The sequence below is a fragment of the Glycine max genome, chromosome 1 (genome assembly GCF_000004515.6).
Source record: "Glycine max cultivar Williams 82 chromosome 1, Glycine_max_v4.0, whole genome shotgun sequence".
Lineage (NCBI taxonomy): Eukaryota > Viridiplantae > Streptophyta > Magnoliopsida > Fabales > Fabaceae > Glycine > Glycine max.
This window is the reverse complement of record NC_016088.4, coordinates 616,814-644,784: the sequence shown is the minus strand read 5'-3', so window position 1 is coordinate 644,784 and position 27,971 is coordinate 616,814. Positions and strand designations below refer to the sequence as shown.

Below are 27,971 nucleotides of genomic sequence, written 5' to 3'. Positions count from 1 at the left end.
CAATTATCAAAGCTTAATCAATTTTTAAATAGAAATTGACAGTTGAACAGTAGAAAAAGTTTTACAGGACAGTTTTTAATTTTAAGAAAAAAAAACACTAAGAGAAACGAACAGTCCCTAAGCTTTACATTTTTTTTCAGGAGGTGAAAAGGAGGGGGGGAGGGTTGAGCAAAATTGAAGAGGCTAATATACAAAGAATCAGCAGAAATTCATGAACAGTGCCCAATGGCATTTTTTCTGCCTTATAATTGCCCAGAACTGGATCATCAATTAAACTCACGCATCTGCCAGTTTTAAGCGGGGAACAATATTCATTGATTGGAGTTCCTGAAAATTGAGAATCAAAACAAATTGATAAAAAAAAAGGTAGATTAAATCAACAAAATAAAATAAATATTGCATGGCATAAACAAATTTTGTAAATGTCCAGACAACACTGGCAACTAAAACAAAGATTTCCTACGCCACTACTAAGATGTAGTTGTACTATCCTAAAATAGGTTCTAGGATTGCTCATAATTGATTCTATAATACATATACAAGATTTCCTACGGTAAATATCTAAGATATTCTAACACATAATACCTGAATCATGAGCTTGCATGCATATGGTAGCTTCATGGTAGAAATATTGTCTCCATTCTTACAAGATGAACAAATACCAGTTTTCAGCTTATGGTTGTAATATCCTAACAACCCACATGCGGTACATACCTGTGTAAAAAGGAAACTATCTTAAGTCACTTTGATTTTAAAGAAGATAACAAGGCTACATAGCAGGTTGCCTCTAATTTTTTCACTAAGACGGCAATCACATTGAGGTAAATTGTCCCTTTTTAAGAGAAAAATCCAATCTGTAGACATTAAGACTAGTTTTGTCAATTCAAATGATTAATCAGTCAGCACATTTTTCACCAAATTTTTGAGAGATCCTTGGATTAATTGTCTTCGTAACAAGTTTGGTTCATATGATTATGACCTACATGTATGAGTATATGTCTAGCTCCAGTATATCCTGTAAATACAGTAATGGGAATATTTTATTATATTCAAAGAAAACTTTATTCCACTAGGTGAGGCCAGCTACCTGGATCACACAATGCCACTAACTAACTAGGCACAGTTAAAGACCAAATCGTCAGAGATATTATTCACCATAAAATCCTTCTTAACAACTTCCTCCAATGTCCTTCTCGGTCTACCTCTTCCCCTTTTCACAGGACTAAAAACCATGTAATTTATATTCCTCATTGGTGCTTCCATTGGCCTTCTTAGACATGCCAAACCACTTACCCGATTTTCTGTCATCTTTTCTTCAATCGGTGCCATGCCAATATCTCCCTGTAAACAATCATTTTGCATCCTGTCCTTTGCTATGTGACCACACCTCCATCTTAACAATATTATATCTGCTATATTCTCACCTTTTTCTCTTGTCCAAAAGCAATGACTAGAAACCTACCTCCTCAATATCTCCACTCTCTTCCCTTCCTGATCCCAATCCATAGAACATTGTCTCCACGTCTACCAAATGGTAATCTATAATGAAACCAATAATATAAGAGGCCTTTCAAATTTGGAAGAAAGGCTTAGCAGAGTGCATTTTCAGATTGTTACATTAACGAATTACAAGCAAGAGCCACAGTCTAATCCTTCAAGAAGGCCCCGTTTTCAGCACTGAAGCAGAGTTCAAAAGCTTCAAAATAAAGGCAAATGTTGAGCACGAGCTTTGACTCTCATTTAATTAAAACAGAAAACATGGGCTTTCAGTTTTATATTATTCATTAACCTTTTCCATTTAAATCATTATTCATGGGAAGTGCTTAGTGACACCATATGCAAAAAAGAGGATGAACATATGGAACCCAGTTGTCTACAAAAAATTTCTTCTGTTAATATTGTAAACCATTCAATAATGGGTTTTTTGAAATCAGACTTGGATGGTGGAGTGACACTGTTGAAATGCAATCAAGAATGCAGACATGTGACATTAACATAAAAGTTCAGATTATTACCTGAACTTCAAAAGGATCACTAGACAACATGAGTCGCTCATAAATTAACATACTAGCACCATATGCAATCAAGCAATCACGTTCCATTTCTCCAACACGAAGACCTGAAAATAATAAGAAAAAGAGTGATGAGAAGCTCTACATACATTAATTAATAAATAAATATATAAAACACCATGTAGATTAAAGCCACAAAATAGAATTTTAATCACAATTATTTAAACCTGGAAACGAACAGAATAGCAGAAAATAAAAAGAAGTTTAACCAAATACCATTCTAGTAATGCAGGGGAACAAGAGCAGTGATCACAGCAACAATTTTCAATAACATGTAATAAAATTGTAAAACTCATCAAGAAAGTATAAATTAAAAACCTCCATTTCTAGCTCTCCCTTCTGTAGGCTGTCTAGTTAACATGACACGAGGGCCACTACCACGAGCATGCATCTTATCAAGCACCTGCTCAACACCACAGCTGTTACTTGTGAACTTATACACAGGCAAGTTACGACTGATAAAAGAAAAAAGATTACTTTCCCAAGCAATTTTATAGGTTAAATTAAAAATCAGGTCCTCATAATTGACACTTTCAATTTTGCTGCATGCATGAAAAAATGTAACAAATCAACCCCTACTGTTATAACAATGTTGGAAAAATGCTGCCTTATCTAAAACTTTTCCTTTGCGGCATTTGAGTCCTCGCATGTGAAGGGTCCATCCACTTAACAAAGGCAAACAGTAGAGATTGACCTGTTTGCATTTATCATGTAGGAACCAAAATGTAAGTTTCTTGGTGCAAAGACCAAATTGAAAAATGGTGTCAAGTGTGGGACACATTTTTAGTTTAACCTAGTGTCAGATCAACAACCAAAAACAAATTCCAGTTCTCTTACTAATAGCAATATTCTACCACAAATTCACACTAGGAACAGAAAGATTCTAATTGTTTAAAATAATTGTACCTGAATATTGAGATAGTATTGAATTTGAGGTATTGTGCGAACTATTTGGTATAATTAGGGAAATATTTTCTATTTATGTAATTAGGGAAATTCTGCTCTTTTCCTTTATTTCTTTAGGTAAATTAATTCTAATCCTTGATTTAATCCCTAAACTTATGGGATTGATTTTCAGAATTGTATGTAAATATGATACAGTTATAATGGAATAAACATCATTGTTTACTTTCAACATGGTATCTGAGTGATCTCATCCTCCATCTGTGGGTTACAATTTTGTTGTTATGTTCGTAAAAATATGGAACAATTTGTTTGGTGTGTATCCTCCAACAATATATTTTCATCTCTAGTTTGCTCTATGACACTTACTGTGTCCCATGGACTTTTGGTTATGCCCTTTGTCTTTGGCTTTGCTTTGTTGCTGTTTGGCAGTTGCACTTGTTTTGTTGTTCCCTCTTGTTTGGCAGCTTCACTTGGTTTGTTGTGCCCTTCTTGTTTGGTTGAAATTCATGTGAGTCCCATTAGTTTGGAAATGGGACCCACCAAACGGGGAATGATACAAATATATTTAGAGGAAATCACATGAATTTCATCCAATAGAAGAGGATTTGTTGGAAAGAGAGTGTTATATAGTGTATTGCTAGCATTTTTCTTGGTATAATTAGGGAAATACACCCATTTATGAAAATAGGGAAACTATGCTCTCTTTCCATTATTACTATAAGGTAGATTGATTCTAAATCTTTAAATTTATGAGAGTAATTGTATCAGCCTTGTATATAGATATGGTAATGTTATCACAAAATTAACATCATTGTTTCATTTCAACAGATAGTAAAATATGTAGAATTAATTTCATGCTTAATAAAACAAGTTCATCGTTTCCAAAATGGTCAAAGGAGAACTGCATAGTAATATAGAGAAATGGACTAGAAACATATTTTGAGTATTTATGGGTTCCCAACACCCTTATCTGCAAACTGGAACATGGTATATTGTGGTTGGTACTTGAGAGAAAATATTTTCTGAAAGGACTTCACTAACCATATGTTTTAATTTCTGGTAGTAAATTGGACCCATGAAAATATATGCTTGCAGTGGGCAACCCGTAATACCTGAAAAAGAAAAGGCAAATTAGCACACCTCGTAGATTGATAAATAGAAAATGGTAAACAAGATTGCTTGTATATATTTATTTGTCAATGCAAAACAAGAGAACTGAAACAAGCAATAAGTGACAGAGCTAGCAGCAAAGAGGTATCCTTGCGAACAAAGGCATTTCCCTCCAGCTATACACACAAAATAACCATAAAGTATGTACTAGAATAAAGACCTCCCATCCTTATTCTTGTCAAAATCTGTAAGACATAGTCAAATGCCTTATCATAAAAAACTGTTAAGTATATTGCCCTAAGAAATAAATTGTTCATATTTTATTTGCAATTTCAAACTCTCACCACAAGCAATGCCAAAAGTCCAATTCATAATCATTGTACATTCAACTTCTTATATAAAATATACCTTGACAGGCCTGACCAGACATTTGGCCATATACATATTACATACAAATCCCAACGGTAATAATTTTACAAAGTCCTTTTATCCACAACTTAAAATGATAACTAAGAGAAAATATAAACCTGAATAAATGAAATCTTTCCCACTGTAGTTGAAGCCTTTACTCACAAGAGTTTCACTGCAAGAGCATGAAGACTATTTGAATACAAATATGGATAAATCATGGAATGAATACCATACAAGAGACAATCAAGATACCTTATGGTTTCAACCTTGTCAGCATGACCACTTCTCTCCCCAAAAGCACTGCCGTAATGAAACCTACCACATGAAACCCCTGCTTTCCCCCCAAGAAGCTCTATCATCTTTCCAACAGTCATTCGACTGATACCATTAACAAAAATAAGTTCCCATATCAAAACTTTTTATATTATGGCTATGTTCGGCAAGGCATTTCAGCTAGCTTTTAGCTTTTTTACTAGCTAAAAAACTTATTTAACTGTTCAGTAAACAAGCTTTTTTAGTAGCTTCTAGCATTTTTTAAAATGCTACTTGAAGTAGCCTTTTTTGAAAGGCTGGCTTCTAGTTTCTAGCTTTTTATATTTTCTTCCATTTTTATCCTCAATATATTTATCCAATTTTCTAGTTACCTTTTTTAAATAAATCATGATTTTATTTTATTTTTTGTCATTTTATTCTTTTCAGTTACTTCAACAGCTAGTTTTATCGAACACTTACAATTTAATAAGCTAGCTTTTCAGCTAGTTTCGCCAAACATAGCCTATTATTCATTAAAAATAATTTTTTTTGTAGGCAATAGGCATATAAGAGAAATCATAACTTTAGTTGACTAATAGTCTGACCTATTCTATAGGCTATCAAATCTAGACAAGTATTCCAACAACAGCCTTGCATTCCATAAAGGTCACAATTTTATTTATATGATGGAAGATAACAATAATTTTTAAGTTCAGAATTCAGATCTGATTGGTTATCCAAAGCAATTTGAGTTTATTATTTGCTTATAAGAAATTTGTGGCCTCAAAATATATTAACTGTTGTGTTGCATCATTAGCTTACAATTTGTTTCCTTTTATTTAGCACAGATTTGTTTCTCTAATTCCTTGAAATTGGTACAGATATGACTGTACACATTTTATTTGCCTGCAACTTTTGTACCATTGACATTATAAATAATATTCACTTTCCAATTTTCCAAGTCTTCCACAAAATGCAATTTTTTCCCAGTAGGAAAGGCGAAAAATGTTGACCATGTAGTAAAGCTATTCAGCTATGGAGTAGCCTTTGAACTTGGGTTAGATTCATGTCATTGAGGGAACAGAGAAGAATACAAAATCATCACAAATAAATTGTTTCAGTTATTTAACTAAAGAGGGTTCCCTGGAAAGGTAGGTTCCCCACCTATATATCATGAGGACAAATGACACATAAATGAGTTATATTACCTTGGGAAACCATGAGGATTCATAATCAGATCAGGACAAATGCCTTTCTCAGAAAACGGAAAGTCTTCTTGCGGGACAATAGTTCCGCAAACACCTTTTTGCCCATGTCTGCTGCTAAACTTATCACCAAGCTTATGCAACAAATTCAGACTAGAAATTAATACACTACTTCAAACCAATAGCACTAACTCATAATAAACCAAAAACACTTTACCTCAGGTCTACGAGTGTGACGAATTAGAAATTTGATACACATGTTATTATCCTTATCCGAGCATAGAACCACCCTATCAACTACTTCTCCTCCATTACCCTTGAATGATTGTGCATTGGACCGATATGCACTGCTTAAAAAGAAAACATTAGAAAAAATGTGAACCAGCATATATCCAACAAAACGTTCCTACATTTAAACTAAAATTTTAAAAAAATACAAACCTATCTGGCAAATTTGCTGCAGATCCTGTTTTTGGAGTACGTGTATCAATCGGTGATTGTTTATTGATATAGATGTCATATGGCCTAAGAATTTCCCCAGGAGCAGCAATACCATCATCATCAAGTATCTACAGGAAGCAAGAAAACATCCAATGGCATAAGAAACAATCTTATTTCCCCTGGAGCAGCAATACCATCATCATCAAATATGGTAAATCTGTATTTTAGGGATTAATAGTACAAATATATCCCTGCTAATTATAGCCTTGCAGATTTCTCTCTAGTATCGCAATAGGATTTTATTTTCTTTCCTTTTTTTTAAGGATCCTAATTAATGTACCCAATTGATTCATGGAATGAAATCACCTTTTTCCCATATATTTCACAGATCATGTATAATTTTTTTTAGGTAATTGAGACATTTGTAGATATGCAATTCAATAGTTCAATAGTAGCTATTTACTTATGTTTTAAACAGCATATTGAATGTTAAAGTAAAGTAATGTAATAAGACATCAAAATTTATGCAATTTTGTAAACTTGACATACTTTATAAAACTTTAAATTTAACAATTAAATTTATAAAATTTACTTTTAGAACAGCTACCCCTTGTTTGGTTGTGAGGAAAGAAAGGGAGAGAATGGAAGTGAAAAGGTGAGAAAAGAAAAGAAGATAAATAGGTGAGAAAAAGGGTGGAAATAGAGGTTGTTTGGTTGAAGAGAAATAAACTGGAATAGAAGGAAAATATTTGAATTAAAGATGTTTGTGTTGAAAAAGCCGCCTTAATTGCAGACACCCCTTAAGCCTGCCTTAGTTGCGGCCTCTTTGGGGGTTGCCTGAAGTGCAACCTTGAGGGTGGTGGTTTAGAGGTTTAGTCCCACATCGACTAGTTGGCCAAAATAGTGTATATAAGTGGGAAGCAATCCTCACCTTACAAGCTGGATTTGTAGGGGCTGAGTTATGCCCATAACCCACATTCTAAGAATTTGTTAGGTAAAAAAAGGAAAAGAGAAAGAAATTAATAGAGTAAAAATACATTTTTATCATTATTATTATTATTCATTTTTTGTTTTATTATTTATTTATTTGTTTTTATTATTATTATAATAATAGAAAAACTTCACCAGGACCCACTGTTTTTGTAAATAATCTTTAGCTTTTGTAAAAACTTCTACCAAACTCAATTTTCTCACTTTCACTCTCTTTCTTCCCCTCCCCCTCCATTTCTACTATATCAAACACACCATTAGTGAAGTTTCACTTTACAGAGTTCAATACCTAATGTCACTTTAACCAACAGGTTATAAGATACATTAAACCTAAATCTTCAGCAAATAACTACAGTAAAATGAGTTAGTAATTAATTTCTATGAACTACAAAGACATTACCTGCATACGTCCAGCGGTGTCTGCAGTTCTATTAGGCCTAAGTATTCGGTCTGATGTGTCATTCGAATGCTTCTGAATGATGGCATTATACCTATACAGCAGGGAAGATCAAGATCAGAAATGCTACCTTAAAAAGCTTAGACAATAAAATATGAAGCAACCAAAAGCATAAAATCACCAAATAAAATTGCATACTTCTTCATAACAATACAACGACCAAACCCACGATCAAGAGATGCCTTGTTCATCACAATGGCATCTTCTATATCATAACCACTATAGCTCATTACAGCTACTGTGGCATTTTGACCGGCTCCAAGCTTATCATATCCAACCTAAAATGAAATAGATTAATCAAAGCCCTTCAATCATCAAGAAATTAAACAATGAAATTATACTCACCAGCTCAATTGTCTTAGTTGTAAGCAAAGGTCGTTGAGGATAAACCAGTAGGTAAAGCAAACTGTCCATCCGGCGCAGCTACAACAAGACCAAATAAGTTCATCAATTATGTACTCAGTATGGAATTTTCTTTACCCTGATCGACCCTGCTCTACTAAAAAGGTTGAGTGAAGCAATATAGGTACTCAACACATGATATGCAAACACAAGAAATAGTACCAAGCCACAAAAACAAAAAATCTGAAACTAGACATATTTTCGGCAGAGAAAAGGTGCTATAAAAGTCTCAGAATCTGCCATGTCCATGCTATGGACCAATGGGCAAACATCTTCATGAAAGCTCTATCTTCACTACAATTTGGAGAACTTGGTGACAAACTCTTTTTTTTCAGTTCTCTTTGATCCACACCTCCAGAATTTGAGGGGTGTATTAGAGTAATCCCTGGATCACTGCAGCTCTCTAATATTGATATTGATCAGGCAGTTACTCTACTGTTATGAAGTTAGTTTGCCTACAGTTCTTAAAGTTAGGTACCATTAGCTTATGTCAATTGTACAGTGGTGTACAGCTGTTATTATTTTAGGAAATTAATTATGTTGCTTCAAGTGTATAATGTAGTGTCTCTGAAAAGTTTCAAATTATCAAATAATAGAAAAGGGCTACTCAATGTACAAGGCTCCCACCAAGTGGAGTCTGGGAAGGGTAGATTACACAGCCTTACCTTTATCACAAGGCAGCAACTTTACTTTTGCGACAAGGCTCACCCTTATAAAGTTATCAAATAATATTTAAGACTTTAGTTCTACAATTTTCTCAAGTACTCAGATCCTGTAGTTACTTCTGGCCACAACATGAGGCCATGCATTATTATAAGCCTGAAACAAATAGTTTTTTATATGGATTATATAGAAAAGTAAGATAAAATCCATTTCTTGACTTTTAATTTAATAGCTTCGGCTTTCGGATATATAGTTACATGATAACATTCAAGTTCAGAATCCAAAAGTAACTCAATCATAATTCTTACTGTATATTCTTCCTAAAAGAGCCTGGGTTTAAAACTTACAGAGATATGCAATGGCCACTCTTTAACAAAAATGAAATACAAGGAAAAATATATGATTTATACAAATGTGATATAGGTATACATTAAAGGCAATATTCTCTGGCAGCTTGGTTCTTATGCAAATCTTTTGAATTTTAAATCTAGATCCATGCATGCATTAAGGTGAAATTAGTGAAAATTTATCCATTCAAAACAAAAATCTTAACTTTGATGATTTTTAAAAAATGGGAATATAATTTTATGGGGTCTAAAACATCATGCAATTGCTGAACTCAAGTCATATAACCAAGAAAACTTTACTTACCTGGTTAAATGCTATATTTCCCATAGCTTGCTTACCCATGGCACACTACAGTGAGCAAAACAATAGTAATTTCAGGTTGGAAGAGGAACACACTTCATTCATAGAAGTCCCATAGCTCAGGTAGTTATACATAGAGAGAGGGAGGGGGGAGGAGGAACCTGATACGTGTTTCTAGGTGACTGATTATGATGAGGATATGGAATTAACCCTGCAATAACTCCCAAGATGGTAAAAGGCTCAATCTCAATATGAGTAGTTTCTGATGTGGCATCTCCTTCATATAAAGCAATCTAGGGAGAAAAAAGGCAACTGAGATTATCAGTTATCAGGAATAAGATAAGATTTCATAGATGAAAGAAGCTAAATGTAATTAGAGCAGAACAAACCAAAGCATTGTTTTCTTCATTAACATCAAGATACTCAAGCAAGCCATCTCGTAAAAAATCATCAAATGTGCATACTCCATCCTGAAAAAGTATAAAATTGAATTTTCACTTTGTTTGTTTCCAGGATGAAACCATATGGTACACTTACCATTAATTCTTTCATATGATGCTGTTTGATTCTTGATATTCCCTTGTCAGCAATGACCAGGGGACGGCAAACTCTACCACCATCAGAAGCTAAGTAGACACAATGCTGCAAACATGTTTTTTCCCATTAAGACCAGCATCCATTCACACATTTTTGACATTCAAATAGTAGTTGAAGTACAATAATTAAATGGAAATCATAAATATTATGATTTAGAGCAAACATGTACCCCTAAAAAAGTAAAACAATACACTAGAACCAAATAGTATTTTCTTGAACTAAACAAAAATTCATCAACCACAAACCAAATAATCAAAGCATAAAACAGGAAAATAACAGAAACAAAGGGGGTAGGCAATGGGTAAAAACCCCGAACAGAATTATTTACCTGCTTTTCATTGACATAGACAGACACAAACTCACCAATTTCACCTGCTCTCCGCAACTTTCTAATTCTAGTAGCAAAATGCTTGAATAAAAAACAATGTTAAGGTTAACAATAAATAATAATACAATCATGAATGCATATTTTTTTACAAATTATACATTTGATGAAAAAGAGACAAATACCAGTGGCCTCCTATGCTTGCCAAGGATTAAACCATTAAAAATGACAAGAAAGGAATCCGGTGTATGAAGCTCCTCTGCAAAGAGGTGTTCTATGCGTGCAACATCCAAAGAATAGAACTGTCACAGAAACAGAAACAGTGAAACACTATAAAATGCTTTGCATCTACAGCAAACAATGAAGTATATGGAAATCTCCTGTATTTTACATCTATATCAAACAATACACATTGAAATAGCAGCACAATGACTATTTCAATCATTTTTTCGTAAGAAAAACTTTTCCAGAAAAAAGGGAGGAAAAAAATTTGGAAAAGATAAGGTATTTCCCAAACCAGGGGGAGGGATGGGATACTTAATCTTGGGCTTAAGCCCAATAATTGAGCTGAATAGGATAAGGATATGTTAAGAGTTATTATAATAAAGGGTTTTACAAGTTAGTTGTATGTATATGGGCTTGGCCCACATGCCTTTATGTACATAATCTAGTAATATAAATATGAGGGTCACTACACATTGGAGTGTATCCCGTTATAGTTTATTCACGCGCCTCTTTATTTTTCTCTCTCTTTCTACATGGTACCTAGAGCTGGGTAGGATTTAGTGCCATCTTCAGCAGCCTTTTTCCACAACCCTAAAAAACTCCACAGATTAGGGAGATCACAACCCTGAACGCACGTGTTTGGCAGGTGGCTTTCATTTTGGGGACAAAGCTGAGTGGATTCCGTGGCAGTGGTGGCATTCTGAGGGGTTACAGTGTGACCTAATGCTTTTTTTGGGTCAAAATTGTTTTTCATTGATTGGATGGTGGATAACAATGTCTAACAGTGAAGGCAGCTCCAAATGGCATACTACTGTGATCATTACTACTTCCTTGGTTCCTCCAAACTAACCGATATTAGATGGTGAGACCCATGAAGTGGAAATATTTGGTTGAGGTTAGTCTTGGAGGGATGGGTAAGGAAGATAACTACATGTTCGAATGAGTTGAATGCAGCAGTGGTATGGAATATGGAGGACAAATGGATCCTAGCCTTACTCATCAATTCTATTGACATACAGACTCATATAGTTATTACTCATTGTAAATGGATCCTGACCTTACTTGTCAATTCTATTTAGTGTGAAAACATAGTTGTCACGGTGGTTGTCAGCGGTGGAAAGGAAGACACCAGTTCAGCATTGACAGTGGTGGAGGAGGAATTTGATCGGAAACCATGGAAGCTTGGACCTAGGGATCAAACAGGGCGCTTGATACCATAAGAGAAAACTAAAGAGAAGATTTTATGTATTCTGTACAACAAACTCCCAATATTACAATGGAAGCAGAACAAGCCATTTATAGCTGATTTGTTTGTACAGTAAAGAACCAACTACCTAATGAGAGCTGGTTACAGTATACAGCTGTCAAACTAACTGAATTAAAAATACACATTACGACAACTACACTGACTACTGGAGTAAGACCATACTCTAAAATAATATCCAATCCCCCCCCCCCTCTTAAGTTAGCTTTTGGATTTAAAGAATAGGGACTCCGACTAAGCTACGACTTACAAATGAACTAAACTATTTTTGCTAAGAACATAATGAATGGTGATAACTGGCTATGGAATAGGGATCAACGACTGTCATATTCAAACATACAAACATTTTACACTAATTAGGCAAAAAGAAAGTGATTGTTCTTTGTCAGCCTTCTAACAGCTTATATTTTTAGTTCAATTAAATTAGTTATTGATTCAGTATCAAAGCCCTTATGACCAAGTGCTCAAGAGATCAATGATCTATGTGTGGTCATAATTAAATTGAATTTTAGCCTCAACAGAAATTTTGAAGATGCCATAAATCCCACTACCTGGATATAACATCTATAAGTAGCTTACAATAGTCACAATGATAAATAGTAAGTAAAGGAAAATTTCATCAACCTACAATATCACAAAACATACCAGAGAAATCAAGGGCTTCTCCTCTTCATCAGTAGTAACATGAGTCATCAAAGCCAAGTTCTTTACTAGTCCACAAGACTCACCTTCAGGGGTATCACAAGGACAAAGCATGCCCCACTATCAAATGGAAGAGATCAGAAAAGAAGGTATGAGTTTATAAGTAGATAAGATATTATAAGTTAAAGTAAAAAGAGTAAAAAAAAACTAAGCAAAATAAGAATAAAACAATAAAAGTCTTTTCCCACCAAGCAAGGTCAGGTACAAGGATCAAACAATCCCAGCATTTTCTATCCAAAACTCATAAAACATGAGAATGATCCATCAAAATAGATACAAAGTGGACTGAATCTCACCTGGCTAGGCTGCAAAGCTCTAGGTCCACTTACTTTCCTGGACTTCTCAAACTGTGGTGAGACTCTTGTCATGTGGCCCAAAGCACCAATAAATGATAACCTTTGTAACACCTGTAAAAAGAGAAATTTCATCAGAGGATATATGTCTTATGTGTTAGATAATTCCAAGCCCCATAATTGGGTCCCTTGGTACATGAGCAAGAGCAAGTGACTTTGTCATAGTAAGTATCAAGAGAAAGGAAGGAAATATTTGAAAGGGAAACAAAATACAACCTGTGTCATTCCTTTCCTTTCCATTCTGAACCTTTTAATTTCAAAATTACCAGTGGAGAGAGTCCTTTCCAGACCTAGAGTGATGATACTCCGAGTCCTAGTAAGAAGCTATGAACATTCCCAAAGAAAAATGTAAATAGAAAATCAGACATGCTAAGATCAGGTCGAAAGAACGCAATAAACAACAATTGTGAACAAACATGATAAAATGATAAAATCAGCACAATTTATAGATATTACGTTGATAACAAAATAAAGTTTCAGCAACATTTCAACTTTGAGATTCCCCGCAAACTATCACTCTGTCAAGATCAGAAGCTAGCCAAAAAATCACATTTTGTTCTGATGTTAACTACTTGTCAACTTCATATGTTAAAACAATGAGAAATTGCTCCTGGTTTTGTCTCAAATAACAATATATTTGCACCTAACATAGATTGTAATAGGTTGACAATCAAAATTATAGCCAGGATTTTCACGAACAATAGTTGTCAATCTTGGATACCAGCATGAAACAGCCAACTCTGAAAAGTCTATAGCAGGATAGCAGGATAGTAGGAAGGCAGGATGGCTGATATTTTAAATATTATACACTAAAAAATTTATACTACACATATAAATACTTTAAAAAAATCCATGATAAATAATAAGTCACTTATTATTTTACCCAAAAACTGCATTAGAAAATGAGGGAGAAATCACAATTTACCCAAAAAAACACACCCTAAACAACATTATTTTAGTGGTGAAAATGGATTTTTGAAGCCTATATCATGGTATTTCCATAAGAGCACCTGAACAGCCGCTATGGCGGCCGCAATGGCTGCAATTGAAAACCTATCCATTGTTTGAATCCCATAGCAGCCTAAAATAATCAGTGACTTATTATTTATCATGGATTTTTTTTCTATTTTTTAAGTATTTATATGTGTAGTGTAAATTTTTTACTGTGTATAGAAAATGAGGGAGAAATCACAATTTACAAAAAAAAAACACCCTAAACAACTTTATTTTAGTGGTAAAAATGGATTTTTGAAGCCCATATCATGGTATTGCCACAATAGCACCTGAACAACCGCTATGGCGGCAATTGAAAACCATTCTGTTATTTGAATCCCATAGTATCCCAAGGCTGCTCTGCTATAGCACTGCTAGTCCGCTACAGCATTCTATTGACTACTATGTCACTAGCTTCTGGCTTTTCGGTTAGGAAAAGTTTTAACAAGACACAAAAGGGACAATCATGCATATTAAAAAGAAAAAAGAAAGGCATCTACTTGGACTAACAAGCCAAAAATTACGAAAAGAATCAGATGGAAAGAAAACCTTATAAAAGCAACTCTTTAATGTGAAAAGCTAGAGGATTCAGGACAGCTTTAGCAAGATTAAATTAGATTAAATTAAAGAGTGCTTACAGTACATATGTCAAAATTCTTAGCCTTGTCCGGCTTATCTAACATTTTGTCTGTCAAGTTCTTAACTTCGGTTGTCATTGACTTAAAGAGATCCTACAACAGAAAGAAGAATATCAATTAATACAATTAAATGTACAAAGTAATGAGTATATCTACAAAAGCAAGGTGTGTTGTTATCCTGATATTATTGATTTCATAAGAGAAATTACAATTGGCTCAAATGAATCTCTGTGCACAAAGAGATATATAATAGAACAGAGACTCTAACTAACTGATAGCTGTAAGCAGCTGTACTAACTAGCAAGGGGCTAACTCTAACTGGTAGAGTTAACTTACAGAGTATGCACTCACACACACCCGCAAACTGAATGGGACTGAGAAACCAAAGGGAGGAGCTAAGAAACTTTAAGTTTGGAACTTAGAAAAGAAAATCTAGTAGATGACAAAGGTTTGGTGAGCAAATCAGCCCACTGATCATGGCCAGGAATGTGTTGAACAATCAGCTTCTTGGAAAGGACCTTTTCTTTGACAAAAGAGATCCAACTCCATATGTTTAGCTTTAGCATGAAGAACCAGATTATGGGCCATCTGCACAGCAATGGAATTATCACAAAGCACCATAGGAGTGAGATGAAGAACTGCAAGTTCACTGAGCAGAGTCTGAATCCACAAAATATCAGCTGTAGCAGCTGGAAGGCTCCTGTACTCAGCCTCAGTACTTGATCTAGAGACCACTGTCTGCTTTCTAGACCAGCAAGCAACCAAATTGGGGCCAACATAAATTGCAGCACCAGAAGTAGACCTTCTGTCATCAGGGTCAGCCACCCAATCAGCATCACAAAAAGCTCCAATGGAGAAGGATTGATAGAGAGGAGCAAGATGGAGAACTAATCCATGATAAAGGTGACCTTTTAGGTACATTAGAATCCTTTTTACAGCAGTCCAGTGACTCTCAAGGGGAGAAGACATGAACTGATAGACCTTATTTACAGAGTAACTTAATTCAGAATGAGTAACTGTCACATATTGTAAAGCACCAACAGTGGACCTGTAAAAAGAAGCATCCTGCATAGATTCAGAGCCATGTTTTGACAACTTGCAGCTGGATGCCATAGGGGAAGAAATGGGTTTAGCATCAATCATGTTAGTTTAGACCAGAAGATCCCTGATATACTTTGATTGAGTCATTAATAAAGATCCATTAGGCAGAAAATGAACTTTAATGCCTAAAAAGTAATTCAATACCCCAAGTTGTTTTGGAGCAAAGGTACCATTAAGCTAGTCCACTAACTGCTTCAACAAAGAAGGAGAACTTCCTGTGATAATGATGTCATCAACATACACCAGAATATACACAGTAGAAGATGTAGTGCTGTAGGTGAAAAGAAAGGGATCACACTTGCTGCCAGTAAACCCAAACTGAAGAATAGTGGATTTTAACCTTTCAAACCAAGCTCTGGGAGCTTGTTTAAGGCCATACAGGGCTCTTTTTAACTTGCAGACCAGAGATCTGTCTGAGGATTCAAATCCTGGTGGCTGAACCATGTACACTTCTTCTTCTAGGAAACCATTTAGAAAAGCATTATTGACATCCAGTTGCAGAAGAGGCCATTTAGAGGTGAGGCCAAGGGTGAGAATAATTCTGATAGTTACAGGTTTAACAACTGGAGAAAAAGTTTCATGGAAGTCAAAACCAAACTTCTGGTTGAACCCCTAGGTAACCAGCCTAGCCTTATACTTATTTATACATCCATCAGAATTTTCCTTAATTTGAAATACCCATTTGCAGCCAATTGCAGATCTGTTAGGGGGTAAAGGAACTAGAGACCAGGTGTTGTTTCTCTCAAGAGCATCAATTTCATCTTTCATAGCAGCAAGCCACTTTGGATCCTGTAAGGCTAGTTTAACAGATATAGGTTCAGCATGCGCTAAAAGCTAAGTGGAATTAATCCTTGGTTGAACTATCCCAGCTTTAGCTCTAGTGACCATAGGATGCATATTGATAGGACTTTGGGCAGTAGGATTTTGGGCAGCCAGAGGTGACTGTTCAGGAGAAGAAGTACTCTGATTCTGATGAGAATGAGATTCAGAATTGACAGATTCATTACTGGAAGAGGAAGCTGGCTCAATGACTGGAGAGTGATGAGACTCATTGGGAATAGAGAACTGACCAGACTCAGTAGGAGTAGAATTACTGTTTAAAGAGACAGGATTAGAAAAAACAATGGGTAAAGGGGTGGATATAGGTGAGGGTGTAGGTGAGGAAGGAGAAGAAGCAAGAGAAGAAAACAATTGAGGATAGGAAAACCTATGTTCCTTAAAAAGAACATCTTTGGAGATATAAATGCGACCAGAGGGAGACATACACTTGTACCCTTTATGACTGGTGGAATACCCTAGGAAAACACATTCGGTGGAATGAAATTCAAGTTTGTGAGAATTATAGGGGCGCAAAAAGGGATAACAAACACTGCCAAAGACCTTAAGAAAAGTGCAATCAGGAAAAGTATTGAACAAAGCATCACAGGGTGTGTTAAAATTAAGAGGAGCAGAGGGCAGACAATTAATCAAATACACTGCAGTAACAAAGGCATGATCCCAAAAGCTTAAAGGGAGGGAAGCATGACTAAGTAAAGATAAACCAAGTTCAACAATGTGTCTGTGTTTGTGTTCAACCACACCATTTTGATGATGGGTATGAGGACAAGAGAGCCTATGAAGAATGCCAACTTCATTAAGGTAGGAGGAGAAAGTACGAAACTCTCCCCCTCCCCCCCCCCCCAAAAAAAAAAAAAAAAACTGTTTGAAGAGCCTTAATATGCCTATCAAATTGCAATTCAACCATTGATTTAAACTGTTTTAAAACAGTTAAGGCATCAGATTTACTTTTAAGCAAATATAACCAAGTAAAACAAGTACGGGCATCAACAAAGGACATATAATAGCTGAAACCAGAATGTGAAACCATGGGAGAGGGACCCCACAAATCACTGTATATTAATTCCAAAGGAGATTTATACACAGTTTGAGAAGAATGAGAAGGGAAATGATGTATCTTGCCCATACAACAAGCAGAACAAAAGGTGCCAAGTATACACAGAATTAGGCACTTCATTATTACAATCAGAAGCAGAAACAGTGTTTATACAAGGGGAAACAGCACTAGCTGAAGAGGAGACGGCTGAGCAGAACTTGAGACTAGGAAACTGATACAAGCCATCAGGTCCAAACATCACCTTGAAAAAGGATTTCATTGGAATCCTGAGATTTGACAAAGCAACAATTAGCATGAAACTCAAAGAAAACATGATTATCATGAGCAAATTTGCTTATACTTGTGAGATTTTTAGTGATTTGAGGAACATGAAGCATATGTTTAAGAGCAAGACTAATAATAGGGTTATAAGGAGAAAGGAAATTAGAGTGACCAGAAGCTGAAATTTTCAGACCTTGTCTGTTACCAATAAAGATTTGGTAGGTACTTCAACAGGTGAATTTTGCTGAATATTCTGGGAATTGTTGGTCACATGAAACAAAGCTCTAGAATCTCAAAACCAATAGGACAAAGAAGTAGCATCAGAATTGGCTACCATAGCTTGAGGAGGAAGATTTCCAGAATTCTGAGATTATCCAGAGTTCATATTATTTTGCTGTTGTGAGGCAGTTAGAACTAGAGGAGTTATTCCAATTCTGATTTTTCTGTTGAGAGAGCCAATTGAAACCAAAGGAGTTGTTCCAATTCTGATTCTGGTTTTGAGACCAGTTAGAATGATTACCATTGCCATTGTCGGAGGCCTGATACTAAGGATTAAAGTGATTGTAACATATAAGAGCAGTGTGATTGTACAGTTCATTTTAACCAATGGACTACCAATCTAACACTAGGTTTCTGTACTTAGCTTGGGAGTATGGGGGATGGATTTTTGTAGCACGGGTTAGGTAGCAGGGTGCTGTGGTGCTGGCTTCGTTCCTACCAATAATCATAGGAACCAGCTGGCCCCTAAAATACTGTAACTTTAGTACCACTGGTACTCATTATTAATATATCATATCTATGTTTGCTGAGCAAAAAAAAGAGCAGTGTGATTGTACTTAAAACACACTTGACACTGAACAAAGCTTCAACCACCATGGCAACCACTACGACCACCACAGCGGTTGAAGCCACCTCCACCTCAATTACAACCACCAGAATCCCTAGAATCAGAGGAATACTGGTTTGCATATGTCATATTGGTATTAGAGGAAGAATTAGAGACAGAATCATCATCAGCCATGGAATGCGAAGAGTTTCCATGTGTAAGATTCACTGACACCATAAAAGAATTGCTCAACGAGCTAAGTTTGGCATATTTTTGAAGTCGCAGTTCTTGCGCAAGGATTAAACCTTCAGCTTATTCAATGGAGATATGTGGAAGACGACTCTCTATAAGAGCAATAACAAAATCGATGTCCCTGGGAAGACCTTCAAAAATAGAGTCCATGTGCTCGCAATTGGTTGCGACATCTCCAACTGAAGCAAGATCATCAACAATCGTCTTGATCTTTCCAAGAAATTCCAACACAAATCAATTTTTGAGATAGGTATGACAAAGTTCAGATCGAAGTTGTCACGCCTTTGTCCAAGTGCAATGATCCAAGAACACAAGCAAGCATTGAGCTCGAGAGAATAGACTAAAGCCAAACAAGAAGAAATTTGTCTTGCTTCAGAAAGATATCGCGGAGGGACTTGAGGACTAGCTATGAAATTGTTGAGCCCAAGCGGAGTGATTGCTGACTCAATTTGCTGTTTCCACAGCAAAAAATTCTTATCATTGAACTTTTCAGTGATTTTTTGCGAGAAATTTGTCATAGGGACTGACAAAGAAGGAACATCTGGTTCATCGGTACAAAATGAACCAGAGTTGGAGTTCCAATCACCGGAATCTCCTCACCACCGGTTGCACAAGCCATGAAAAGGATTAGAAAGCTCTAGATACCATGTTGTTAAACTGATATTATTGATTTCATAACAGAAATTACAATTGGCTCAAATGAATCTGTGTGCACAACCAGATATATATAGAACAGAAACTCTAACTAACTATTGTAACTAACTGACAGTTGTACACAGCTGTACTAACTAACTAGGGGTTAACTCTAACTGGTAGAGTTAACTTATAGGTATACACTCACAGTGCGTGTCAAATTTAACATGATAGTACCTCAAAAAGCAGAGATATTAACTGGCCAGATAACTCCAACCGCTTGTTTCCCACATAATCCTACAAGTTAAAAAGAAGCACTTAGTAGATGATACTAACTCTTTTCCTTCATTGTAAAAATCAAAAGCAAATTAGAAGATGGTCACTAACTCTTCTCCTTCATTGTGAATATCAAAAGCTAATAGCAAGCCATATGGTTTAAACTACTGCAATACAGTGCACGACACTGTATCCTATATGAGCTAGTTAGTTCTCTTTTACTACTAGTTACAATCAGTTAGAGTTAGTTATAGACTTATAGTTAAGTTTCTGCTGTAACCTCTTTTATACAGAGTAATTGTGTTCTCCAGCTCAATAAAATACCTTTTCAGTTTCAGCTCAGATTTTTTTTGGGGGGGGGGGGGGGGGGTGTCTTTATCTTAATTATTTGGTTAGTCCTTGAGAATTTTTTATCATCTTGCATATGTATAGTTCTCCTCTATATTAATAATAAATTCTATGTTTGTCAAAAAAAGAAAGAGAGAAATAGATACTACCTTGTCATCCATTGCATCTTTATTTAAAATTGCATCCATTATGCGTCTCATCATAACAGCAACATATATACATTTTTTCTGAAAATTATCTTGATCCACCTATTTGATAACAGAAGAATTAGCAACTCATAGCAAACCAAACACAACTAATGCAAATTACATGTATACTGATGTTAGAAAAGTTTCAGAATAATGCTCATTGTATAGAAGTAAAGTAGTTTCAATTTACATTGAGGAAATAGGGTTGGCCTTAATTATTCATCTTGTAAATTAAATTTAAAATTTATTACATCTCAATGTTTATATATATGACATTCCGCTGAGTCCTCAGTTAGCTCAAGCATATTCACAATCATTTCTGTCTAATATTTCTTTTGTACTCTCTTTAAGTTGGTATAAAATCGGGTTTAGCCCACTCTAAGTCACAGACTCACAGTCGTTAGTCAGTTTTTCAGGGCACCGTCTGGCTGCCATCAGTCAGTTTTCTGGCCACTGTTCATCACTGATCTGAGTTTTTAAGTTTGACAAACTCCATTTCTGGTGTCACTCATTATCGGTCGTCCCCTGAAATCACACTACCTATCTCTCATTCACACACCGCCACTAGTTTCTGCCTTTAGCAGCGCATGTAAGTCATACATCGCTTTGAAACAAAAGACTTGGATTGATCGAGATTCGAGATACTTTCTTGGGATTGTTGCTGGATCAAAATCTGGTATTGTCATGCCTCCAAAGAAAGTATCTTCTTGGTATTCTTAAAGAAACTAGCATGCAACATTGGAAACCAGTAGGATACTAGGATAGTCCCATGGACCTAAATGATAAGCTTTTTTCCTAATCAAGGAGAACTTGTCTCAAACCCAAGCAAATATTGAAGGTTGGGAGAAAAGAAAAGCTGAATTATGTAACTGTTACCAGACCAAATATTTCTTTTGCTATAAGTGTGATGAGAAAATTTCTTAATTCTCCTCATATTGATCACTGGAACATTGTCATAATATTGAGATTTATTAAAGGAGCACTAGGAAAAGAATTAGTGTATGAGAATAGAGGGGCAGAAGGCACAAAAATATTGTTGCCTACACAAATGCAGATAGGGTTGGATCTACTTGTGAAAGGACAAGGAGATCTGCCTCCAGATATTGTTTTTTATTTTCTGGTAATCTTATCTCATGGAAGAGCAAGAAACAAAATGTGGTTGCAAGGTCAAATGCTGAAACAGAGTATCAACAAATTGCTCTAACTACTTGTGAACAAATTTGGTTGAAACAAATCATTAAAGAGTTCAAGTTTTGTGACAAAAAAAAAACTATGACACTAAGCTATGATAATCATTAATCAGGCAGTTCTTCATATTGCTTCCAACCCAATCTTCAATGAGTGAACCAAACATATAGAAATAGATTTTCATTTTATTCAGGAGAAGATTGCTTCTGGAGAAATTTGTACCTCCTTTATAAAATCAAATGATCAACTGGCAGATTTGTTCACCAAAGTTCTCCGAGGACCAAGGATATCTTGTATCAACAACAAGCTGGATGCATTTGATCTCTATACTCCAGCTTGAAGCGGGGTGGGTGTTGGAGAAGTAGATTCAGAATTAATGTTCACTTCAGAATCAATGTTCATTCACTTCATTGTATAGAAATACAGTAGTTTCAATGAACCTTAGGAGATAGAGTTAGCCTTCATTATCCATCTTGCAAATTGCATTAAAATGTTAGCCTTGTAATCTTAATGTGTATAAATATGACATTTTTCTGAGTGCTCAGTAAACTCAACATATTCAGAATCATTTGTCTCATTTATTTGGTGCCTTCTCTTAAGTACTAAATAGAATGAAATCAAGTTGTCCCAAAGAAACACACACACAAAATTCAAGAGATGCTTAAGATTCAAAGCAATCTTACAGGCACATTTGCAAGAAATACATCTCTTAGGGCAGAAAATGCTGCTCCTTCCTATATAAAAGGTTCAAATGACAAAAAAAAAATTGAAGAGGAAAAACAGAGATTAATAAATTATTTTATCCAAAGCATGATAATGTATAAAAAATCAAACTCGCGAGAGACAGAGACAAATGAAACCTTTTCAGCTGAATTGCTTGAATAAGTGGGACGTTTTACCTGGTGAGTACACAGGTCATTAATAAATACAAGGAAAAAAATTATGTGTATGCATCTAAAACTAGAAAAGTAGAAAAATTTTGTACAAGTCAAAATCAGAAACTGTCAGTAAATTGTCATTTTTATTATATTACTTAACAAGTATCTGCAGGAGTTAGAAGGGTATTTAACAGCTTTTAACTACTTTTTTCATAACAGATAATTCAAGAGAAGGCAATCCATAGAATAAGCAATCATCTAGAACAAGAAAATAAGCAGAACACAAAAACAGAAAACATTGGTTCAAAAGATCTCTCCAAGTTCCTTATAAATCTGTTGGAACCAACACCACATATATCTTCAACTTCTTTAATAAAATATGCAGACTAGCTCCCTGTCACAAAGATAGACCTCCAGAAACCCTTATAACAGAAAAATAAAAAATCCTAACTCAACTCTTGGAAAAATGTAAATGTTGTAAATAGGCAAACCAACTCATGTGACTATGATTATTAGGATACTTGGGATTCTTGTAATTATTATGATAAGTTTATATGATTGAACCTTCATTGTGTAATTCTGACACAGGGATTTCTTCATGGCTCTCTTTTTCTCTTCCTCTAAAAAAGAACTTAGAACTGCACAAAATAAATTACAACAGATACCTCTATTTGGTAGTTTGGAGTTCGCTCTAGCAATTTCATAGATTAAATAGGCATTTAAAAATAAGGTTAGAAAGAAAAGTATAAATTTCAGCACATTTGGCTAATGTAGACAGATTCCTGGCTGCAATATCTTTTTAGCAACCAAATGATGTTTTAAAAGTTTAAAGGAAATAAATTGTCCAAGCAAAAGGAGATTACATAAAATAAATATTTCAAATGGAAAAGCAATCTAACAGTAAAATTAACATCTAATAAAGATTAAGTATTACAGAAAGATGCTCCCTCACACTATTAATTTCCAAGACAACAGAAAACAACACTGGTATAACAAAAAAGAGAGGAAGAATATCTACATATTTACTTAAGGAAGATCAATTCCACAAAAATGCACTCAGATCAGGAACCGTCACAAAAAGGGTAAAGGGGTGTATGAAAACTGGATATTTAAGGAATTTATGTCTATTCTTAGTCCATATAAAATATAATACAAAAGGCAAAGACATTGTGCTGTAGAATAAAACCTAAATGATACATCCGTCCAACTCACCAGCTTATCAAGGTACTCCAATGCTTGCTCTTTTGTATATACCTTACATTTTCTACATTCCTGATTATGGGGCAAAACATATTTCACGATTCATTGGTAGCATAAATAACAACATAATTTACAGTTCATAAGCTAAGAATGAACAGAGAAGCATGTAATGTATTGTACAAGTCCCTTGTTTCTCCAATCTCTCATAATTTATTGGGGATAGAAGCATCATAACATTTGACATAACAAGAATGACATTAATTACCTCAATAGAGGGCAACAGTAGAAAACTATAACGAGGATCTCTTCCAACCATCTGTATAACTTCTTGATCACTCTCCATCCCCATAGCTTTCATAACTACCATAAGAGGAACCTATCAAATAATTTTAATGGAAAGAGAGAGCAAATTTTAATGGAAAGAGAGAGCTAAATAAAGGTAAATAAGTCATGTTTAAAATCTACAAAAAAGAAAACCTTCTTAGGAAATTTATTCAATTGTAACCAGAGCTTCTCATTTTCCATCACAATAACAGTTTTTGTTTTTATTTTCTCCGTGCTGCTTGTAACAGATGCAGTAATGCTGAAAGCCAAAATAAGAATCAAAATTTACTTTAAAACAAAATAAGACAAAATCATTGGTAATCTATATAGAGGACATGAAAGTACAACCAAATCGAAAGTAATCAATAATATACAGCTAGGAGAAGAATAAGATAACCTCCAATAACAACCAAACCTTATGACCTTACCCCATGGAAAATCAGTTTCTATATAGAAACAAGCATATAAATTGTTTATGACTCCCATAAAATGCAATTAACAGAGCACATGAACAAGTTGCCAGATGCCACTACTTGTCAAACCAATGCCTCTATTTTGGTGATAAAAGGAGAGAATTCATAGATAGATAGCATGGATCACAGAGCACAAAAAAGAAGTTACAAGCAATCCACCAAGGAAAAAACTACAGGAAGAGAACATTAGCCCAAAAGAGATCTCCATGAAGAAACTCTATGCTTTTACTATCATATTTTTGTACACCAAAGCTTCATACTTTCATTTGATTCATGTATATAAAGCATACAATATGATTAATCATATTCACATTTACGAATCGGTAAAGGGTTTTCATGCAAAAATTAATTTTATAAATCCTCACACCTTGCTTAAAGAGGGCTACTTCAGTTCTTGACAAACCCCTTCGGAATCTGAAGCTCTCTCTAAGTACTGTCTTTTATATGGACCATGGTGCTTAATAGAATTAATATTAGTGACATGTTTTCATCAAAATAGAAATCCTAACAACATAGTCTCGGATCTTGAATAAAATCAGAGACTAAGAGTTTGAATAAGAGATTAAAGTTAACCCATTCTATATTTTATTATTTTCTAACTGACAACTGGATGTTCTCCCAGAACCTACAGAACTGAACTCAGTTAAAAGGAAGGGGAGAATACCAGAGGAACGAACCAACATGAAAATAACATGGAAAATGTTTATAGCTCAATTGCTTGAAAGACAAGTCTTAGTGGATGTATATTTTAATACATGAACAAATACAATCATATCCTTTGATTAGAGGGATTACAGCTAACTGAATTAAAATCCAAATTATCTGCACACAGTAAGTGTCTAACTTGAGGAGGCTAATGATATTCAACAACATTCACCAAACCTCATTATCACTTTGGCAACACTAAATTACTTGATATGTGAATAAACATCAACTAAGAGCATTTGTTAAATAGCCTACCAAGTAGGATAAAAATAGGGAGGCAGTTGGCCAAAATACATGACGTGCACATGCTTGTATTTATATGAAAAGGCAAATAATAAGGCACTATTGTACCAATAATGATTTCTTACTTTCCTTTCTTGTCGGTGTCTATAATTATTCTATTCTTTGACAGTTGTTCTTGTATCAAAATCACCTGAAATTGATTGGAAAAATCATAATTTGAAAAGGATAAAAGGAAAATTGCATGGATGATATTATATTAAAAAAACGAAAGTTACTTTCACAGATCCAGAATAAAAACAACTGAACAAGTTTGATATTTCAATTTAAAATGCTTATCCATTTATCCATGTAACTAATAACTATATCAATTTTCATTTTATTTTTCAAACACTTTCTTTGGAGACTCAACAATTAACTCTCAGTTACAAGTTTTTGCCAATGTCAGCTGGTCACAGATTAAATGACAAGCAGTGTCTCTAACTTGGAGAAACAAGAATATAAAGTCAGAAAATCACCTTCTCAGTCCCTTTGATTACAAAATATCCTCCGGGATCAAGGGGGCACTCACCTAATGAAAGGAAAAATAAATCAGGTAAGATTTTTTATATAAAAAAACAGCTGAATAATATATATATATATAACCATATGTATTTCAAATTCATTCAAACCAAGTTTAGCAAGTTCAGCTTCATCTTTCCCATGCAAGACACAACAACAACTCCGCAGCATAATAGGCATTCTTCCAATTTCAACTCTGAGCTGTGAAGAAAAACAAAGAGAAAGTTAATAACACAGATCTTTGTCAAATTCAGATTACAGCAGTGTTCAAATACCGTTCTCTTGTTGTCTGGTTTATCGTGACTTCGTAGCGTGTACTCAACATCAGCACATATTGGAGCCGCATACCTTTTTATTAGACAAATAAAAAGGAATCATAGTTTGCAAGAAGTTCAGCACAACAAAAAAAAAGTGTGACATTTGGTCTAACTATAACTTTCAGCCATTAAGTACACTAAAAGCCTGTAATTACATAGAACTTAACAAGTGATTTAAGAGAATATATGTGCATAATGATTAAAATTCTATCAATAGCTAAGCAATATCCAATTAAAACATTAGATCATGTTTTTGAGAGCAATGAATCTCACGTCAGGTCACTTAAGCGGCACGTTTGTGGAGTAAGGCCCTCAGTAACCTCATCAATCATCATGGATGGTTTACCAATTCCGACATTTAAAAACCTGCCATTGTATATCCACTCATCAGTAAAACAACCAAAAGCAGCTGAAGCTTTGAAAGACTAAAGAACAATAGAATATAAGTTTCAAATTAACCGTTTTGTTTAACGAGAATTAAGTGATTAATACAATCAGAGGTGTCATCCGTAAGCTTAAAAGTTGACTCCATTCCTCAATTCTAACCCCCCCCCCCCCCCCAATTTAGAATACCTAATTCATAGCAAAGTTACAGAATACCCAAATCAAATGGACAAAGTATAAGCAAATCACCATCTGTACCTTAGATATATGTGTGGGTACCTACTCGCCATGATAAGATTGTTAGCACGAACGATTTTCTTTATATCTGTCCTCACAAAATAGTTAAAGGAATCCAAATGTTGCTTCACCAATCCCCTAACCTACCAAATTCCAAAATGCCAACAAGTTATCAAAAACCAATCACTCATGACTATACTATCTCACAAGCCATAATATAATTGCAATCCATACTACACAATGAGTTAGTTACCTTGAGGAACTCAGGAATAAGCTGGAACTTGTCAACAGCAGATTTTATGGGAGCAGTTAGGACCCTTTGGTCAAAACCAGAATCACCACAATGGTCACCAGGTAACTTGTTGCCCCCATTGAACCTTAGTTCACAAAAACCAGCATTAGCACATACAAATGGGAAAAGATTAAAGAACCAAAAAAAAAAAAACTTACACTGCAAAACACTCAGAAAATAGTAATTGGACCACACTGTAAAACATAGTGCACACACAATTTTCTCAAAAATAAAACTCAACCCCAGATATAGTTTGGGCAGAAAACATAAGAAGAGTTAAAATAACAAGAAACAAACGAGGAGCATTTTCATTTTCCAACGGAATCTGTGAGGTGAGGAATAGAGAGAGAGAGGTACTCACTGATTGGTGGTGGGTTGTTGCAAAGGATCGTGCTTGAGACCCATTACGGTGATGTGTCAGTCAGTTGCAGGGCTATGTTCGGAGTAGGTTTTGTACTTTGCGGTGAGAATGTGAGCGTGCTCTGTTTAGGGATCGTGCTCTGTTTCTGCTTCTTGATGCTCTGTTAATGCAGAAAAGTGAAAACAGAAGCGGCGGAGACACTTGTAGATGGGTGAGTGGTTCAATGTAATAAGTAAAAAAATAAAGGATCAATTAGTTAAATATTACTAGTTAGTTATGATTAGTATTTTATTAGATAAGATTAGAAAGGTATGATTAGGATTTTATTTTAAACAATTAGATAAGATTAGATAAGATTAGGAAGTTATGATTAGGATT

At 34.9% G+C, this 27,971-nt stretch overlaps 1 protein-coding gene across 5 annotated transcripts; it reads right to left on the bottom strand.

Moving 5' to 3' along the window:
- Positions 1-3: 3 nt before the first annotated feature.
- Positions 4-27,829, bottom strand: LOC100790845 (DNA-directed RNA polymerase III subunit 2). Of its 5 annotated transcripts, none has more exons than XM_003516346.5 (38): positions 27,594-27,828; positions 27,194-27,317; positions 26,962-27,083; positions 26,593-26,685; positions 26,278-26,350; positions 26,113-26,203; positions 25,960-26,012; positions 25,570-25,634; positions 24,177-24,282; positions 23,965-24,075; positions 23,712-23,771; positions 22,482-22,520; positions 22,305-22,355; positions 20,395-20,493; positions 19,859-19,918; positions 14,655-14,747; positions 13,240-13,347; positions 12,967-13,077; positions 12,614-12,730; positions 10,665-10,781; positions 10,483-10,563; positions 10,095-10,199; positions 9,947-10,027; positions 9,719-9,850; positions 9,561-9,605; positions 8,190-8,267; positions 7,983-8,122; positions 7,788-7,878; positions 6,398-6,525; positions 6,174-6,303; positions 5,960-6,090; positions 4,752-4,877; positions 4,616-4,671; positions 4,020-4,090; positions 2,391-2,475; positions 2,016-2,119; positions 586-714; positions 4-327 (listed from the first exon to the last, which is right to left on the bottom strand). In XM_003516346.5, exons 1-38 carry the CDS (start codon positions 27,635-27,637, stop codon positions 277-279), a joined length of 3,501 nt encoding a protein of 1,166 aa, XP_003516394.1. In that variant the 5' UTR covers positions 27,638-27,828; the 3' UTR covers positions 4-276. The 5 variants fall into 5 exon arrangements, 3 of the variants coding, with proteins under 3 accessions (XP_003516394.1, XP_006572931.1, XP_025980713.1); XM_006572868.4 differs by having other exon boundaries at positions 24,177-24,258; XR_003263814.2 differs by lacking the exons at positions 4-327; positions 586-714 and adding an exon at positions 2,652-2,766 and having other exon boundaries at positions 2,055-2,119; positions 27,594-27,829.
- Between the last annotated feature and the right edge of the window lie 142 nt (positions 27,830-27,971).

Excerpts from the sequence above, each read along its gene's own strand:
- LOC100790845 (XM_003516346.5), bottom strand. The coding sequence starts at position 27,637 with ATGGGTCTCAAGCACGATCCTTTGCAACAACCCACCACCAATCA. Across the intron at positions 23,772-23,964 it reads TACTGTTGCCCTCTATTGAG|GAATGTAGAAAATGTAAGGT; the intron begins GTAATTAATGTC and ends CCCCATAATCAG. Across the intron at positions 6,304-6,397 it reads GCAGCAAATTTGCCAGATAG|TGCATATCGGTCCAATGCAC; the intron begins GTTTGTATTTTT and ends CTTTTTAAGCAG.